Source organism: Bactrocera latifrons, unplaced genomic scaffold (assembly GCF_001853355.1).
Source record: "Bactrocera latifrons isolate USDA-ARS-PBARC rearing strain unplaced genomic scaffold, ASM185335v1 scaffold_55, whole genome shotgun sequence".
Lineage (NCBI taxonomy): Eukaryota > Metazoa > Arthropoda > Insecta > Diptera > Tephritidae > Bactrocera > Bactrocera latifrons.
The window spans coordinates 165,747-183,308 of NW_017537212.1; the positions used below are offsets into that span (position 1 = coordinate 165,747).

At 33.3% G+C, this 17,562-nt stretch overlaps 2 protein-coding genes across 4 annotated transcripts in view; both read right to left on the reverse strand.

Annotated features, from left to right (window-relative positions):
- Positions 1 to 532: 532 nt before the first annotated feature.
- LOC108974435 lies at positions 533 to 8,301 on the reverse strand. 2 transcript variants are annotated; one of them, XM_018942264.1, is made up of 6 exons: positions 7,891 to 8,301; positions 3,302 to 3,705; positions 3,149 to 3,234; positions 1,760 to 1,843; positions 1,059 to 1,309; positions 533 to 997 (listed from the first exon to the last, which is right to left on the reverse strand). In XM_018942264.1, the coding sequence occupies exons 2-6, from the start codon at positions 3,702 to 3,704 to the stop codon at positions 871 to 873; spliced, it is 951 nt and encodes a 316-aa protein (XP_018797809.1). In that variant the 5' UTR covers position 3,705; positions 7,891 to 8,301; the 3' UTR covers positions 533 to 870. The 2 variants fall into 2 exon arrangements, with proteins under 2 accessions (XP_018797809.1, XP_018797810.1); XM_018942265.1 differs by lacking the exon at positions 1,760 to 1,843.
- A 3,875-nt stretch (positions 8,302 to 12,176) lies between these two features.
- The window catches only part of LOC108974455, a 10,130-nt gene continuing 4,744 nt past the window's right edge, over positions 12,177 to 17,562 (reverse strand). For both annotated transcript variants that reach the window (XM_018942307.1, XM_018942306.1), the window contains 4 exons: positions 16,170 to 16,404; positions 14,768 to 15,402; positions 14,438 to 14,543; positions 12,177 to 13,066 (listed from right to left, as the gene is read on the reverse strand). In XM_018942307.1, the coding sequence (XP_018797852.1) occupies positions 12,903 to 13,066; positions 14,438 to 14,543; positions 14,768 to 15,402; positions 16,170 to 16,404 (1,140 nt within the window). In that variant the 3' untranslated portion in view covers positions 12,177 to 12,902. The remainder of the gene's footprint in view (positions 13,067 to 14,437; positions 14,544 to 14,767; positions 15,403 to 16,169; positions 16,405 to 17,562) is intronic.

A 17,562-nucleotide genomic window follows, 5' to 3' on the forward strand; every position in this document is an offset into this window, starting at 1 on the left:
TCTCTCCAAGAAACTCATTGATATCAGACTCAAAATGACAGATATCAGATAATTTGAGCATATACATATGTAGTTTCCATACCACTGACGWAACAAAGCTCTTGATAGACACATTTTTTATTTTAGAATATTTTCCAAGGTAACGCTACAATTTTCGAACAAATTTTTCCGATCGGAACACTATTACCCATAGCTACCATACAAATGGACCGTTTTAAATCWCGATCTTACTAYTATTATACAYATACATACATATGTATTTAGTTCTTCTATCTGCAACAAAAAAGCATTTGTTAAGGACGTTATCTGTTGGCGTATTTTCAAATTCGCACTCTGTGCTTGAGAGATATTGTGTCAAATTATTGTTAGTTAAATAAATGGTTTCTAAATTGTTTGACTTCTTCTCTGGGAAGCACTTACTTACTGGTTATATCTGAAGCAACTGTCCTTAACTGACCTAACCAAGTTATATACCCACCGTARTCTCAATATGCATATACACATATGTATATATATATATGTACATACAATATACTCGAAATACTTGTATATTTAATAGAAGAGAATACCAGAATAATTTTGTATGGCGTCATTATTATAGAGAAAACTCCGTAARCAATACTTCAGACCATGTACTACTGCAACTTACAGTAATTCCAATTTTTGTTTTGTTTAAATTTTACTAGCCTAAATTAGAACATGCCTTGCTTTCGAGCTTTTTTTCTTTTCGCTCATAAATAAATAAATAAATTACATTGTTTTAACCTAAACTTAATTACTAATCGTTCGGGATACTTGTGGGCGCCAAGTAATATAACTTGCATGGTTTATATTATAGACGTGTGTATTCCAGTCAATTTATTCCAGGCCTTAAACTTCATTACACTCAAGAAACAGTTGATGACAATCATATCCGGAGCGGCCCCTGCGTCCCGCATCGTATAAATGTTCGAACTTACCATCGCTGGTACGATTCAGGAAGTAGCTTGTAGCATAACTGAAAATTAAATTTATTCGTTGATTACTTACCACGGTTTTCTAATAGCAGCAATACTTACGATCCCAGCTGGCAGAAGATGCTGGCGCCTCCAATTTCACGAACACATTCGGAGTTTGCTTCACACATATAGCGTTGCATGCATTTGTCGTTCGCGTTGCGGTAAGTACGCACGTAACCTTTCAGAAGAGAGAGACCAGCGACTGTGGCGTCACTTACCGAGTCCCGTTTTCCCATCGAGCGAGCGGACAACGACCGATGGGAGAATGATGTCTTCAGAGCATCTAGCAGATTCATCACGATTTGAATGAACTGAGTGAGCCGAAATGCAAAAGTAGATAGAGAAGCAATAATATAAACAGAGAATAAAGAAATTACGTTTATTTTTCATTAAACAACTCAAGAACATATAGGCAAACGAAGATTGATAAATATTTATGTATTTATAAATGTGTGCGTGTGCTAATAGCTGTGTCAGCTTGCCAAAGTGTGCAAAGGTAACTGAAGTATACAGGTAAATTATAGTGGAGAGTTATGAGTTTTTAGTTGGTTTTTTTTGCATGTGAGTACTAAAACGTGATATGTGTAATGTTTACAAGTATGTATATTGCTATTGTTGTAAAAAGTGTATTGTAAACATTTCTTAATTTTCTATCGGTAAAAGCATTACATTGTTTGCATACTATTTTCCATCAATTATATTTTTAATAGTTTGTTTATTTTTAATTTATAATTTACTAATTCATCAAAATATTCTTTTACCTCTCCAGCTTGTTTCGCCATCGAATTCACTTGATCGGGATCTTTGGTACCAAGCACTGATGACAGCACAGCAGCTAAGATGTTCTGTTGCAAGCGAGAAACCACACAAAACCAATAATTCCACACACCATTCAGTTTGAGATAGTTTTCAATATTTTATGTATCGATTTGTTTTGTACAAGAACAACAAAAATAATGGTAAAACAAAAAGAATAGGTTTTTGGATTAGAAATATTTATGAAAGCAGATTCTAAGAATACGCATACGTACATAGGTCTGTAGGTACATATGTACATACATATGTAAGTATGAATTTAGGCAGTTGAATTTGAGAACTAATTAAAGACAGAGAGAAGGGCGTACATGTACAAGCACATCTTCAAATATTCCGTTTTTCTAGTTTTTTTCTATCGCGAAATATGGTGCTAATTACACTCTCAACAAAATATCTAAACTAGAAACAGATATAAAGTTATTATTATATATAATACATATTTATATAAAGGATCACGATGACGAACGGGCTAAATTGCGGAATTTTTTGTTCGTTCGTGGTAGCGAGCTTGGGGCTTGGTGCACATGTTCCTTGACCCGAGAGGTTGATATTGCAGATGGGCGATATCGGATCACTGGTACGTCCACAAAATACCGGTAATCGTATATACAATGGTTATGTTGAAAGCTAGTAAATAAGAATTTTTAAATTTTCGTTTCATTTTATATCGCAAAAATAGAATAATCAACGATATACAATATRTTATCGGGTCATATGGTTGTAATACATGTATTACAATTGCGTTCTATGTTCACGGATATGGATATTCTATAGTTTAATGAATAAAATGGGCGAAATCTTTTTTGCCTTGCGAGAGGAGTAAAGGATCGGTACACCCGAAGTTGGCACTTTCTTGCTTGATTTTCTTTATGTTTTACGTATAATTCAAATATAAAACTATTATTTGTGCATATTTAATACTATCGTTAAATAAGATTAAAGTGAACCATTGAATCTGCTTGTATGTACAGATGAGATATGTATATGTAATCGAAAATTCTGTCAGAATCTTGAAGTTTCATACTTTACTATGTATCCATACAATATGTTGTATGTACATTTTAAATAAACCGTTTGGTAAAATAAAACATACACCTAAAAATATAAATATATGAAAATCATAAACTAACCATTGCCCTTGTTAGACTCTTTTCTTATATAATATTATATATGTATCTTACATTGTTGAGTGGTAAAGCATGTAAAAGCAGTACTTTTTAGTTATATCTAAGGAATTATTTACACTATATGATCAAATGCTATGGGATTGTATAAAGTGCACTTCAAGTTTCTACTATGCGAAATGTGATTCAATTTGAAAAACTTTTTCTTACCTGCATTGGTGAGCCGCCGTTGTCAACCTTATCAATGCCGTCGCTTGGAGCACCGCCGCCTAACAGTGTGTTAATGATTTTTAGACCTTATAGTTGAGAAATCAAATGTAAATTTAAAAAAAGCAATTTTTGCCTCTTCAATATTGCCCTCACCCATTGATATTACATTGGCCCATGGTGAGCCACCAAAACCGACAGAGTTGTCGATATCGTCAGACTTAGACGGCGCGTTAGCTGCTCCATTGAAGAACATCGTTAAAACAGTCGACAACATATTGGACCAGGAAAAACCAGTAGGAGTCTCGCTTAGTTGGTTGACCACATCGCCGTCATCTTCGACATCATCTAACGCCACTTTTTTTGAAGCATTGGGTTTCACCGCATATTTTCGGCCCGTGGATTCAGCTGTTGATTGATAAACAGGTGACTGCTGCATTTCCTGAGAAAGCTTACGTTGGTAAACTTCATTTTGGGGATAAGCATACGAAAGTAGCAGGCAGTTGGTAGAAACTATTAAAAGTAGCAAGTAAGAGTAAAGCCTGCGTTGGTTAAGCATGCTGTAGGGAGAAAAATGAAATGGTTAMTTTAAAAAAACGCAGCAAATGCAATTGGAAAGAAAACGGTTTGTATTAATACTCTTTTGTGTAGAGAAACAAAAATTCAGAAAATATGTCACAAAAATCTATTGATCAATCTCAAAATATCAACAAGGAGCATGTCAACATGATATTCTTATTTGCATTTTGCTAAACGATATTGATACTATAACCATATTTATACAGTTTTCGATGTGCTTTTTACTCTCCTCTTGATATTTAACAGGTGTGTGGCAATTGTCATGTTCACGAAGAAATTGTGCATTTCGACTTTTTGTACTTACATTTTCTAAAATCATTGGAAAAAAAATTTGAATATTAGGAAAATATTCTTATTATATCGAGATTATGTGCTAAACGAAAATGCAAACTTATGATCTTCAGATGAATTTACTTCAATTGGACTGTGTTTTTGTATAAAACAATCATTCTTCCTAATGAGAAAACAACCTAACTTAATATATGCGAGAAAATAAACTTAAAGAAAGTTCAAATAACGGCACAAATCAATCTCTTCGTATGGTATGTATACTGAAGAGATGATTTCTGTTTGAGACACGTCTATATCTTACGTTCGTTTATTTGCAATTAACTGTGCTTAGCGCTTTTCTCAAYAGATGTTTTCAATTTACCCCGGACTACTGAATATATCCACCATACTCTCTATATATACATACATATACATTTCTTTAAAGGTTCAATTGTATGTGAATATAATAGTAGTAGAGCTTTGGCTACTAAGTAAGTCTTGCAAGTTAAAAAGAGAAATTCAACTATCGTAACAATTGGCTTCGAATAGCGGCACTTGACCACATTGTTGTTGTTTCTGCTGCTTCCGCTTGATTTTCTGGTTCTATTCCTCTGTTAGCACTGCGATAATTSAAACGAGTGACACAAATCGCATGTTTTAGACTGCCGTAGCTGTTCGCCATGCAAGCATAAGTTGCCATGAGAAGCGCGCTAGCACGTTCGTCGATCGCCATAAGCAAATTAAGAAGAATTTGTGAATTATGAAAGTTGAATTTTTTATTGCCAGTGCCAATCAATAAATACCGTAATTGAGTAATCTATACTTTCTACGATTTACGTACATATGTATGCTATTGTACTATTTGGAAAATGTAAAAAATCAACCTCAAAACCGAGAAAAACATAATGGACTTACTATATACCCTGCGAAGCGACAACAAAAGATTGTACCGCTATATGCCACCTGGTAACGGAAAAATTACCTATATGTATATGCATGTATGTATAAGCATGTACATATGTCATTTGCGTTCTTGTGGTTTGCAATTTTGAAGCATTTGTACCCGATTTAATTAATAATTAGCGCTTATAAGTGGAGCTCCGGCAGAGAAAGTCAAATTGTCGCAAGACGTTTAAGTTAATTGTTAACATTTAATATAGTTGAAGTACCTACATATGTATGTATGTATGTACTTTTGTATCATTAATTTTTTGTGGAGATCAAGCGAAGGTGAAAATGGAAGACACGATTGCTTTTTCACTTTCATCAGTCCACACATAAAATCAAAAAAAAAAAAAAAAAACGCTATATGTATGAACAGATAAAGGGAGAATAGTGTAAGTAGAAAAGGCGGAGAAAAAAGTAAAAGTTGATTGACCGTAAGTGTTGTGCGTCACTTTTGTCTCTTTTTCAATCATTTTCGCCKGGCTAACGCATAAAAAAAGAGAAATCATTGGCATATGCATTAATATATATATGTAGTGGTTATTGATTGATCCAGGGAATAATTAGTTGTTGGTTATTAAATTTGCATATAGGAATATAGAAGACTCATCCTCCACAAATATTAATATTGCGAAAATGGAACTGGGTTTTAGACTACTTGCGTAGAATTTTCATTAGATTTGGGTACAAGTATTTCAATCACGTAAATAACTTTAGTTTGATATATCGTGAAATATCCTTCCTTAAAAGACAATATACATACAATAACAATTTTGTTTTGTTTTTGTTACCAACAATTCACAAAATCCGCGGTCTTATGAAGTGGTTTTGTGAACTTGGAATATATGTATATGTATATACATACATATACGTTTTTAAGCGTTCATAAAGTATCATTTCTTTTCTATAGTAATTAATGTGTGGGATGGATTTCGTTTGCGTCTCACGTTTTTGTTAAATTGAGCACAACTATGCACTTTGGGTGGGTTCAAAAATAAATACAACGCAATTACGAAACCAAATCGTTTACTTTTACTTTGAGTGATGCAATGCGGTTTAGTCAGGTATCTAAAAATGCATGGTTTATAGACAACTGTCCTCAAACTACCAACTTATTAATTTTTGTTTAACACATTAGAATATTTGGTAAAAATAATTTATTTTTTAAACTGCGTACATATGTAAATATAACGGTTTTCTTTTGGTATTTGAAGTTCAAAATTTGTAAGGTACTTATACATACGTATGTATGTTKTGTAWAATATGGAAGTTAATAAACATTGTTTACAAATTATTTTTCCATATATCTGTTCACATATGTACATACATACATAATCATTTCGAAACAGTTGCATTTATCCTATACGTTTGACAGGTAAAATAAAACAAAAAGTATATAGTGTATATTACATATCTTAATTCGATATAAATGCAGGTATGTACAATATGTACATATACCTACACGAACAGCGCTTTTGAGCATAACAAAAAGCAGAGTGTGTCAAGTCAACAGTAAAACTTTCTCCACTCAAGCAAAAGCCGAATGCCAGCCAATCAACAGATGGAATCACTACAACTACAACAATATAAAAACGGTATGTGCATATACATATTTACATATACTGAGGTAAAATTTTGTGTCTGAATTTGTTTTGGTTAACTGCTTCGATATATAAAATTTGTAAGGTGATATCGTTCAATTATTACAATAAAGCCTTATAATTTCAAAAACAAAACCAAACTAAGTTAATTTATCTTTGAACTTGACTCAGATTATTGTGCGTATAAACATACACACTTATATGTCGTTCCATTTGCTCCGATAAATTCATTTAAATGCTTTGGTTCATTTCCAAAAAACTCTTAAAAAAATTCAAAACAGTTTTCATGATTTAAACTAAGTGCGCGTGCTCTTCGGGAGAAATTTAAGTATTAGGTGATTAGACATTTTCGCACTTATCTATGTACATATAAATTTAATTGTATTGTAATTGTTATATTTAAGACAACTTCTTCGTTTCGCTTTCCCATATCAAACAGCTAACTTGTTTGTATTTTTTCACAATTGTTCTTTGCTGTTGCTAACATTTTTTTTTTATTTATATATTAACGATTTAATTCTTCAGGTTCTGTTATGACTGGTGTTTGACCTACATTGCAAAGCATATTCGAGTGTGTGAACTCGAACAAGCACGAAAACGTGAGTACACAATATGTTGGTGTAAATTAGTCCTAATTCGCTAGAAAGTACATTCATATGTATAATGTTAATACCGCCGTCCGCTATCCCATTTCAAATGCGTAAGAAATTTACATACATACATATGTATCTTCTTTCTCTCATACCGTTTTATTGGTTAAAACACTTTAAGTTTGCTGAATTAAACATTTTCAGGTCTATTATGATAGGCAAATAAATAAMTTTCTAATTCTTACTTAAAATATTATATTTCAGGGATTTTTCGCTTACTAGTTTTTTAGTTATTTATATGTATATATGTCTCAAAACATATTGGAAATTTTAAAAGGTCGCTCAATGCAAAATATAGGCTTTATCGATTCGTTCATTTAAATGTAACGCCATAGCTAAATTTTATTTGGTTAAATTGTTAATATTTTTGTAAATTTCTTCCCGCCTTAGCAGATGGCTCGCAGATATGCTATATAGGTATTTATTGAAGTTTATTATTTCTGTTAACATCAATTATTTAGCGGGAATTCAAAATTTGAGAATAACTTGAAGTCCTCTGAAAATGATCATGGACCAATCCCTGAAATGTACTAAGTTCTTAAAAAATATTCAGTCAGATATTCACTGATTTTACATTATATGTTTATAATACATATAGTTTAATTTTACTATATATTTAAGTATTCCCCAAAAGGCAAGCCTACGTGCTAACATACACATTCACGCGAGTATTTCGCGTATCGCTATCATAAAAACTCACCTGATTCCAGTTGGTAATTTTCTCCTTCGCAACTCGCTTGTATTCTACAGAACTGTGCAGTTAACTATTTCTCGTAACTGCGGACTCAATTGCTGCTGACTCAATCACTTTAATATTTGCTATTTAGGATAATTTATCCAATATATTTATACTTTTAGCATAAACGTTAACGTTTGTAAGATATCTGTTCACTGCACTGATGTTAATCTTGTAAATTGCTAGAAAATTGCCGACAGCTGTGTATACTATGCAGTACGATTTTCTTTGATTATAACAAAAGTATTCTTTCTAGTTTGCTAACTTTTCACAATCTACACATTGATTTCGTTTTAGTGCTTTCTACGGTGATTGTACTTTCGTGCAGTCGCTGTAAGCGATTTCTTTAGTCTGAAACAGCGATCGCCTTGAACTTGGGTTTATATAGTCTGACCCACATTCCAACGCTGTAGGAGCGATTAAATCAACTGCCAGATGAGAGTTGCCGAAGAAATTTACAAGCAACAAGTTGCAGCAGTAGTTTTGTTGCCGCTATTGCTGTTGAAGATACATATAATGCTCACAGTAAAGGTAACGAACGTGAAAATGGCAGAAGCACACTGCTGTTGCAGCGAATCAATGCTGAGGCTTGGGCAGGTTTAGCGCATGCGTGCATGGTTTTACAAATGTTAGTTTCGTCTTCAACGTCGCTTTGTAACTCCGCGACTTGTATGAGCGCAAATTAAAATACAAGAGTGATGAAGACCGCAAAAGAATATAAGCAGTCGTAATATTTCAACAATCATACATAAATGTTAAATTAGCAGAACATCATAATTAAAGAAAGCAACTAATACATTGCTTCAGTAGCTATAATAAAACTTGTCAACAAACTTGTTTTAACAAACTTAATTAGTATTGATTCACGTACTATCCATATCCACCCCACACCAATACTGATAATTTCTTATGTAAAGATCGTAAAATATTAACACAATTTTTCTTTTGTCAAAGTAAACTCCTGTGAGAGACTATTTCAATCCAATGAAGATAATTATTAAAATATTTTAGTAAGAGTTCAATAGAATGTTAGTGATCGTGGTGGAATTATTTACATTGTTACTAAATCGCTTGTTTACATAGAAGTTGCCTAAAAGTAGGCAATGCAGGCTTAAATCGATAACTAGCTTAGAACGATGGATAACAATGGAAATATGTATTTTATACCAATTTTTGGCATAATTCAACAATATTCTATTCTAATTATAATTATATTATTATTTATCATGTTTATTTGTACGTAACCTGGAAACACTTCATACTCCTCTCTTTTTTACATATAGAGAAGTTACTTATATATGCTACGGAATTATCTTCCTGTGTCCGATTTTAAACTTTATACATGTGTAATACTGCGTCTACCTCTAGAAACGACGTAGTTTTGGCATTTCGAGCCGGCCATGTATGTTTAGGGATTTATCTTCAATTGTTTAAGTGTTTTCAGTGAGGTTTGCCATTTTATCATGTCATGTTTCACTTTGGTACAAACGCTTGAGAATTGTCCAAGGTTATTATTAATACGCGTTCTCTAGTGTTTAYTGAAAGAGCTTTTCGCGTAAAATACGATTTTATCAGAAAAAGCCCATTTGCCGCTATTGGAATGAGTCAAATTATTGTTTACGGCCATCAACCAGCAACGCTCGTTGAGTTCGAAAAAAAAACATTCACCGCGCTGTAGCCGAAAGTCCAGTCAAAATAGCGCACCGGGTAATCTGAAATTGGCGTAAACAGGATGACATATGCAAACAGAGCTTTAGTGGCCATTTGGCAGACATTTGGTTCAAATCATAAATGGCATAGAATAATCATATCAAACATAAACTATTTTGACCAAATTTGAGTATTTTATTAAATTTTAACATCACGTCGTTCTTGTTGGTAGACCTACATATATCCAAAGCAGATGCCTGGTGGTGTCAGAATTTGTGGTAGAGAGACCTTGTTTAATGGGACAGGAAAGCTTTTTTTTTTTCTTAAAATTCATCATCTGCTCCATTGCAGCTTGCTACAAAATATATATTATACAAAAGAATGAATATCTAAAGCAGGTTTCATGTATGCATCATGTAAACAAAATAGAACATCAGCAACATCTGGTCGTCAATCAACACCATGCGCATTAAATGTTGGACTTTAAATAATGGGATTTTTTATGCAAATAGCTATTTGTGTTTTAAGATATTTATACAAATATTTATCTGAAATTTATCCCGAATTCCTCATGCCAAAGTGTAATATACCATAAATCAGGATTTAAACTTGATTCCATTCCGAATAAAAACGCCAAACGCTACCTTTATCTGAAAACATGGTACTTGAACAAGTAGGGAAGGGATAAATTCAGGTGTAACCGAACATTTTTAACTTATGCACTAAATTAAGATTATTAAGGTATAAAACTATAATTTGACTGAATTTGTCGGTCAGTGTATGAGTTATATAGATTATACRTGCATATATATTAAATTTCTTAGATTTCGATCCACTGGTTGATGTTTTATATCTTAAGATATTTCCCTAGCTTTGATTCTTGCAAAGTTGCAAGAGTATAAAATGTTCGGTTCCACCCGAACTCATTTGTATTGCATCCGCCCTGTCTCTTATACACATCTAGATGTGTATAAGAGACAGGGTTGATGTTTTATATCTTAAGATATTTCCCTAGCTTTGATTCTTGCAAAGTTGCAAGAGTATAAAATGTTCGGTTCCACCCGAACTCATTTGTATTGCATCCGCCGTCGCTGCAGCAAAACTGCATTCAATTTGTTTCCAAAATCTCATATTTCTACCAAGCGACCAGAAGCATGTAGCAAGCAGCCGAATACGAATGTGCTTATAATTTTAAGCCACTGGTTGTAGAGAAAAAATAAAAATTCATAAATTTGCAAAATCGCGTGGGGCATATTTTTATTAAAGATATTTCAAATTTGGCTAGAAATTTAGAAGGTTGGGTCYCAAGTCGCCGGTTTTTGAGGAGAAAATCGTCAAATGATTCTTTCTCCTAGGTGAGAGTGTTGAAATGGGATATTTCTTTATTTACTCCGTGTTCAAAATTTTTGAATTTGAACATTTTGTCCATAAAAAATTAGTTTTTGATGATAATATCCAACTTTTTGCTTGATAATTCTGCTTGACAATTAGGCCGTCCAGATCTGATAGGTTTAGATGTCTTAAATATTTAAAATATGCTCCCTCAGCTTGATCTTCGCTCGCTTTAATGCCCGCCTGCGGCCCTCTCTCATTCTATCTTATCGGTTAGTACCTCAGTTTGAGGGCTGTTCAAATGCAAAATCGTATCATCAAAAAATTCGAAATTGAGTATCTTAATGTTTACGATTCACTACTTCAAATTACCTTCATAATATGACATTTGTCCAACATTTTCAGGTTCTGCGCTCAAATATAAACCACTTTTAACCAATATTAAAATTTTTTTTCCACTCTTGTTCCATTTTATTGCGTCTTTCATTCATGCCACTATAAATTTTCGAAAATGTTCTTACGTTATTTCGTACTTTAGGTGACGATATATTTGATATGCACATTAAACTTATTAGGGGCAGTACCACACCCACTATTCAAAAATTCTTAACCCACATGTATTTATATTTGGATGCTCTGTGCAAAGTTACAGTTTTGCATATTAATTATAACACTAGTTTCCCTTAACGGTATTTTGTGAGCGTGGCAGTGATTAGATCCCACCCATCTACAATTGGGTGCCAAGAATCAAGATTAAGCTAGATTCTCACATTTTAGTTGGGATTTCAAACGTCTAGTCAATGTGATCATTTATTATAGTAACTAATTGAATAACTAAATCTCGAAACTTAACCAGACTAAGGATTGCATCCAGCGGTAARCGTTCTGATAGTACAACCTTTTTATTTTATACCAACAACTTTCAACTCAAATTAAGGTTGCTTGAGAATGAGAGAGTATTTTTATTATGATCGGCCAGTTTTAATGATATATACACTATAATGCTCCGATCTGAACATTATTACTTTAGATTGTAGCATTGATTTGCGAAAAAAAATTTCTTCTTCTGCTCTCAGTGTCCTTTCARTTTGAATTATTCATTGAGTGCCAAACATTGCGTTTGGTTATGTTATATTGATAACGATTTCAACTAGGCCGTGGGTATACTTACTATACTGTACGTCTCCTACGCTTTTTTAGGAATACTCTTTATTTTAACAGCTAGATTTTATTAAACAAATTTTAAGTGGCATTGACACATGTCCGTCTCAATTTATCTGCTTTCTAATTTTTATTTATAGCTTTCTCTTAATAAAATGTGGCATAAACACATTATTGGCAGTGTGACTGTGGATAACAAACATACCTCTCCTGCTTTTAACCATTTTTAATTATGATCGTATACTTAGAAATGTAAGTTTTTTCTCCCTGCTTGACAAATATGGTGAATGTTCTATAAATATCATTATTTTAACGATTAATTTTTCTCATTTGAGAAAATAATCTTGAAATCGCATTGCATTATAAATTGTAATAAAATATTATTTAAAATTTCAGTCTAAACTTATTTTACTTGACAATGTTTTATATACAATTTTCTATATTTACAATCAGTCGAAGCTCTACAATATAAAATAGAAACCATAAATCATGTTTACAAATTGGAAAAAAGCGATTAGATACAATTTCTTTCCAAGGTGGAAGACATTTGAGTGCCGTTACTGATTTATATTAGATATGTTTATAAGATCAATTTTTTTTTCCTTTCTATTTTATTTTCCTTTTATTATTATTATTATTCAATGTCTTCAGAAGCGAAAATCAATTCCCTTTACRTATTAATTAAACGATGAGGTTACTAGTTATTACCAAAATGCATATTGTATGCTATTTGCCTCATTGATATTATTCTCTGTGAATATCCCTTAATTCGATTAAATCTTATACTCTGKCTTTGTTATTCAACAGGGGTTAGTGGAGTGTACGTGTATCCATCATTCTGTCCGATAAAAGTATTCGCAATTGCGTAAAAATGCTGTGAATTTTTGGTGCCACTGCCAAATTATCAGAGCTAAGAGTGTTTCTCGCCACTTATATTGGTTTGTAATAATAATTCTATCATTAACACCAGACGTTATCGCCGATGCCGAGTACTCGCCTGTAAGTGAGAAGATTGAAGTAGAAAAATGCGATTTAGAAAATTAAATATGACAATTTAATAGAATTGATGTTTTTTAATACTACGGCACAGTATTTTAGTTGTTTCAGATGTTTCGGTATGTAATGTATAGAAAGTATACAGCGTTTAAAGTTGACCAATAACTATTTTCAGAATCTTTAAATATTATTAAGTAAATGAGATAATATTTTGGGATTGACTATTCTCTCAATAATTGCGAGTGCTGAAGCTCACTCACCGCTTAAATATTTGCATTCAGCTATGTGGTCTTTAATTTGGCTTTAAATTTGAGTAAATGCATTCATACATATGTATATACTCTTTCAAGTTATAATGAACCCTGTGGTGCGACATATTTCTATATGTCTTGGGAGAATTGCACACGCACACACATGTACATATATGAACATTGGAAATTTGCATTTCTTGTGTAACAGTACACAGAACTGGCTATGTATCTATTCGAATATATTAATGCGATGAATAAAAGCGTTTACCGGGGCGTATGAGCAATGTCAAACAAGTTTCTATACGCAGTCAAAATTTATGCAGCCACTGTTTTACGACGCATAATCGCATACAGTACTATCCTTTCATTCATAAAAATAAAACTATAAACACAAAAAATATATAAAAAAAAAATGCATTTTTATGAAGTTACGCCATTTATTCAATTTGATCAGAAACTATCAATCTCATGGGGCACTCGCCCCATTTAAATTATTTATTTAATGTGGTAAAACAGTTTTATTTAATTTTTCGCTTCCTGTCAGAGAACGCATTATTAATTGAACAAATGCGCCTACATATTAATATGGCAGATTGCAAGGGCAGTGGGTTTGATATGCTGTTATAGTTGTTGGCGGTGTTACTGTTAGTCACATGAAAATTTTTGCGCACTTGTGATCGCATACTTAATAAATATAATACTTAAATTTATTGAAGGAATACAATCATTAAAATACTAATAAAATATACGCTTTTAAGGCACTTGAAACCAAAARGTGTAAAGTCATTCTTAATATTATATAAATTGACAGTAATTACAATAATGCAAGTATTTTTGGGTTTAAATATATAAATAATTATTTTCACTCTTTAGTTTAATGTATAGTATATTAAATGTGCACRTTTGTTAGTTTTTTAAACCATATTTATTATTTTGCCGCACGTGGTAATTTCACATTCTTTAAGCATGTGTTTGGCAAAATTTCTTATTCAAATAACAGCATGGATAGGTAATGCTTTTAGTTGAATAGTTTTACATCTTAATCTAGTATTCCATACGAGCACAATTAATTTCGAAATAGAAAAGTAAATCYATAAATATGTTAATATGAGAAAGTATACCATTCAGCACGTGAAGGACAAGTGTTTTGGGAGCACTGTTAGAYGGGCTGCAAGTGTAATTGCCAGAATCCTTTTTCTCCACGGATGGTATTATTAAAGATGCAGCCTGTAATTAAAATTGTAGGATATACATTTTTCGTCGGAATGTGGGAAATGTTGCTGATGTGAGGTGTGGGAAAATTTGCTACAAATTTGCATCGTAGGCAGTTCATTAGTCCGGATTGTAAAAGTGTTTAGAGCACAAGTAATGTTATTTTCAAAAAAGGGACGGGTTTCGTCTTTTTTATACATAAACCTTAGTAAATACTGTATAAATATAAAGCTACTCACCGTTACTTCTCGTACTTTCACTGCTGCCAACATTGTAATCGTTGTGGTTATTGTTAATGTAGTTGTCGGAAAATGAGTCGTTTTTACTTTGGTTGGCACTACTGCGGACACGGTGTCCATTGCCGCCGCTTCGGTGGGGAGGAGGGAGAAAGGGGAGTTATCTGTGCCAAAATCAAAGCCGCCGTCGCTGTCCGCTAAGTCCGTCGGGACGTCTGTACCTAATCGAGAAATTGGTAAAGTGGTCGAGGGCGTTCCTGTTGTCAATTCTACGTCCCTGACTGTCGTTTGTGCACTGTTTTCTTCATTTCCAAAGTTGGTAGCCAAGAGCATGACTGAYGCTTTCGACKTTGCTGATGAGTCTGCAGCAGCATCTATTGGCGGAGTAGTTGTTGTTGCACTATCGCCTTGGGCTGTTGATGTTGTTGCTGTCGTTGAGAAATCGTGAATAGGCCATTCGATGTGTTCGATTTCCGTGCGCCAAGCCCTTCGGCTATGCAAATAAATCTGCTTATGATTGTGGAACCAATTAATAAAAACTGGCGGGTCCAATGCCTGGCTAATTATGCAACGCAGCTTCACTTGACTACCAGCCTTGACGTGTTGTGTGGGTTCACCAATTAATTCCGTTTTCGGTTCTGCACCAATGAACAAGCGATGGCGACAGTGTGCAGCGGTCATCACAATGAAATGAAAGAGCCGCGTTGGAGGAATCACATCGGTGTAGGTGACATTAATGCTCAAACAACCATAAAAGTCGGATAATGCATGCCGCAGTTATGAGTTCATACGTGTTTGAATGGTTTTGAGGGCATGTTAGCAATTTTTCGATATTTTTATCCAAAATTCAATGTAGGAAATTAAGATAATGAAAATTGGATCAATTTAAATTCTCATATTATTAAGAATAAGTAATATATATATGCACATATATAGGTGTGCGAATTGCAATTATGGATTGCAATCATAGATAAATTATATAAAAATTGCGTGCCACACTTTGTTCGGCGTAAACTCCTAATTTACTAACTAAACTATTTAATCGATTTTAGTACAATTTAGCACACTATGTTCAATTTGACATAACTTGAAAGATAGGATAGTTTAATTTTTTTGTATTAAAAGTTACGACAGTTCATAAACAAACAATATGTTTTCAAATCCTAAGCATGAGGTCAAAATTYGTGTGAGAATCATTTAAATATTTTATTACTTCAAGCAAAATAAAATATCTACAATCTACAAGAACAAGTAATTTTTGTAGAAATATTATACTAATCGATTCGAATAAACCGTCAAGTTCAATTTTTTGGATTCTTGTACCGGCAGTCTTAATAATATATTCACTGTATTAAAACAGCATCAGATACCATAAGGACACATATWATTGTTCAGCACGTCTTACCAACTACCCGCAATGTGACGATGGCACTCRACTTTGGCTCCGTAGATACCTGACATTCATAGGTACCTTCGTCTTTAAGTTGAACATATTTAATTTGTAGCGACCAACGATCAGGTTTCGGTGCGAAAATTGGCTGGAATCTTTGGTCAGCTATGAAAGTCGTCTKATCAACTGTTAAAATGTGTCCATCTCGCATTCGTAACCAGGATATCGGTTTTCTCAGGATCTGCTTCACCTGTTTAGTGAAAAATAGAACAGATTTACTAGAGACTTTATTTATAATTGATTTTGCTCAATATGCAATATACCTATGTTTAATAATTGCCGAATACGAGCATTATCTCAATTATAAAATAGGTTGAGCAAAACATTTTAAGCCCTATTGTACTTGAATGGAACTCCATTAATGATTATTTACATATTTGATGTACTATGTCATCAGTGTGCAACTATCCTCAAACAATCATAACACGGCTATTATAATAACTATTTGTAAAAATGACTAACTTGAAGAGTTATATAGCTAAGGGTAATATCCAGCCATCATAAACGTAAATGATGCGTCTTGTCCAGCATGAATCATGCAAGTGCATTGCAGCTGGCTTTTGACATTGTACCTCATTGCTATCCAAAGTACAGTCGTATCTGCGATGTCAGGGGCGGCCCGAGAGAATTTACAGCTTGCGCTCTCCACTAGCTATGGACACAGGTAGTGTTAGTAAGAACTGAATTGCCGTAGTTAATTGTTAGAACAAATAAAATTTAAAATTGTCAGTKGCATATTGTTATGAGCAATTTTTCTGCTAAAAGCTTGTGCCACGTTGTAAAAATCTGTCGGCCGGCCCTTTGCAATATCAATTGGATACCGTCACCTATAGTAAGTCACGTGAAATGGGGCTGTCCTAACGACCACTTCAAACAAAGAACGTAAAAGCTGTCCCTTTAAAGTAATAAGACAGTACAACAGCTAATCTGGAGGGTGAGAAATTCCAAGTCAGGGTGATGGTACTAGGGATTGGCGTTCGTATGTGTCAGTTTTTTTTTTTTATGACCTTTTAAATTTTTTCCTTATTTCCCATGGTTGTCCATCTTAACAAATTAATTTTTTCCAATCAGGCGTACTAAATGCTCCAGATATACGAAAGCTGATTAAAAGTGACGCATTCAACAATATTTTGATTGATATATATTGAATGCATGGCAGGCAATCAAAGAAGTAATAGAAGGCTTGTTGGGAAAGCATCGTTCTAACAACTACGATGTTTCTGTCGCAAGAATGTTAAGAGCATTCTCGGAAATTGTTTTTTTTTATACTCCCGCAAAAATGTTGCTAAAGAGAGTATTATAGTTTTGTTCACATAACGGTTGTTTGTAAGTCCTAAAACTAAAAGAG

Bases quoted from the DNA above. Each gene is read 5' to 3' on its own strand.
- LOC108974435 (XM_018942264.1), bottom strand. From the start codon at position 3,704: ATGCTTAACCAACGCAGGCTTTACTCTTACTTGCTACTTTTAATAGTT. The intron at 3,235-3,301 runs GTGAGGGCAATA...CTCAACTATAAG, and splicing joins GGCCAATGTAATATCAATGG to GTCTAAAAATCATTAACACA. The intron at 1,844-3,148 runs GTAAGAAAAAGT...CGCTTGCAACAG, and splicing joins ACGGCGGCTCACCAATGCAG to AACATCTTAGCTGCTGTGCT.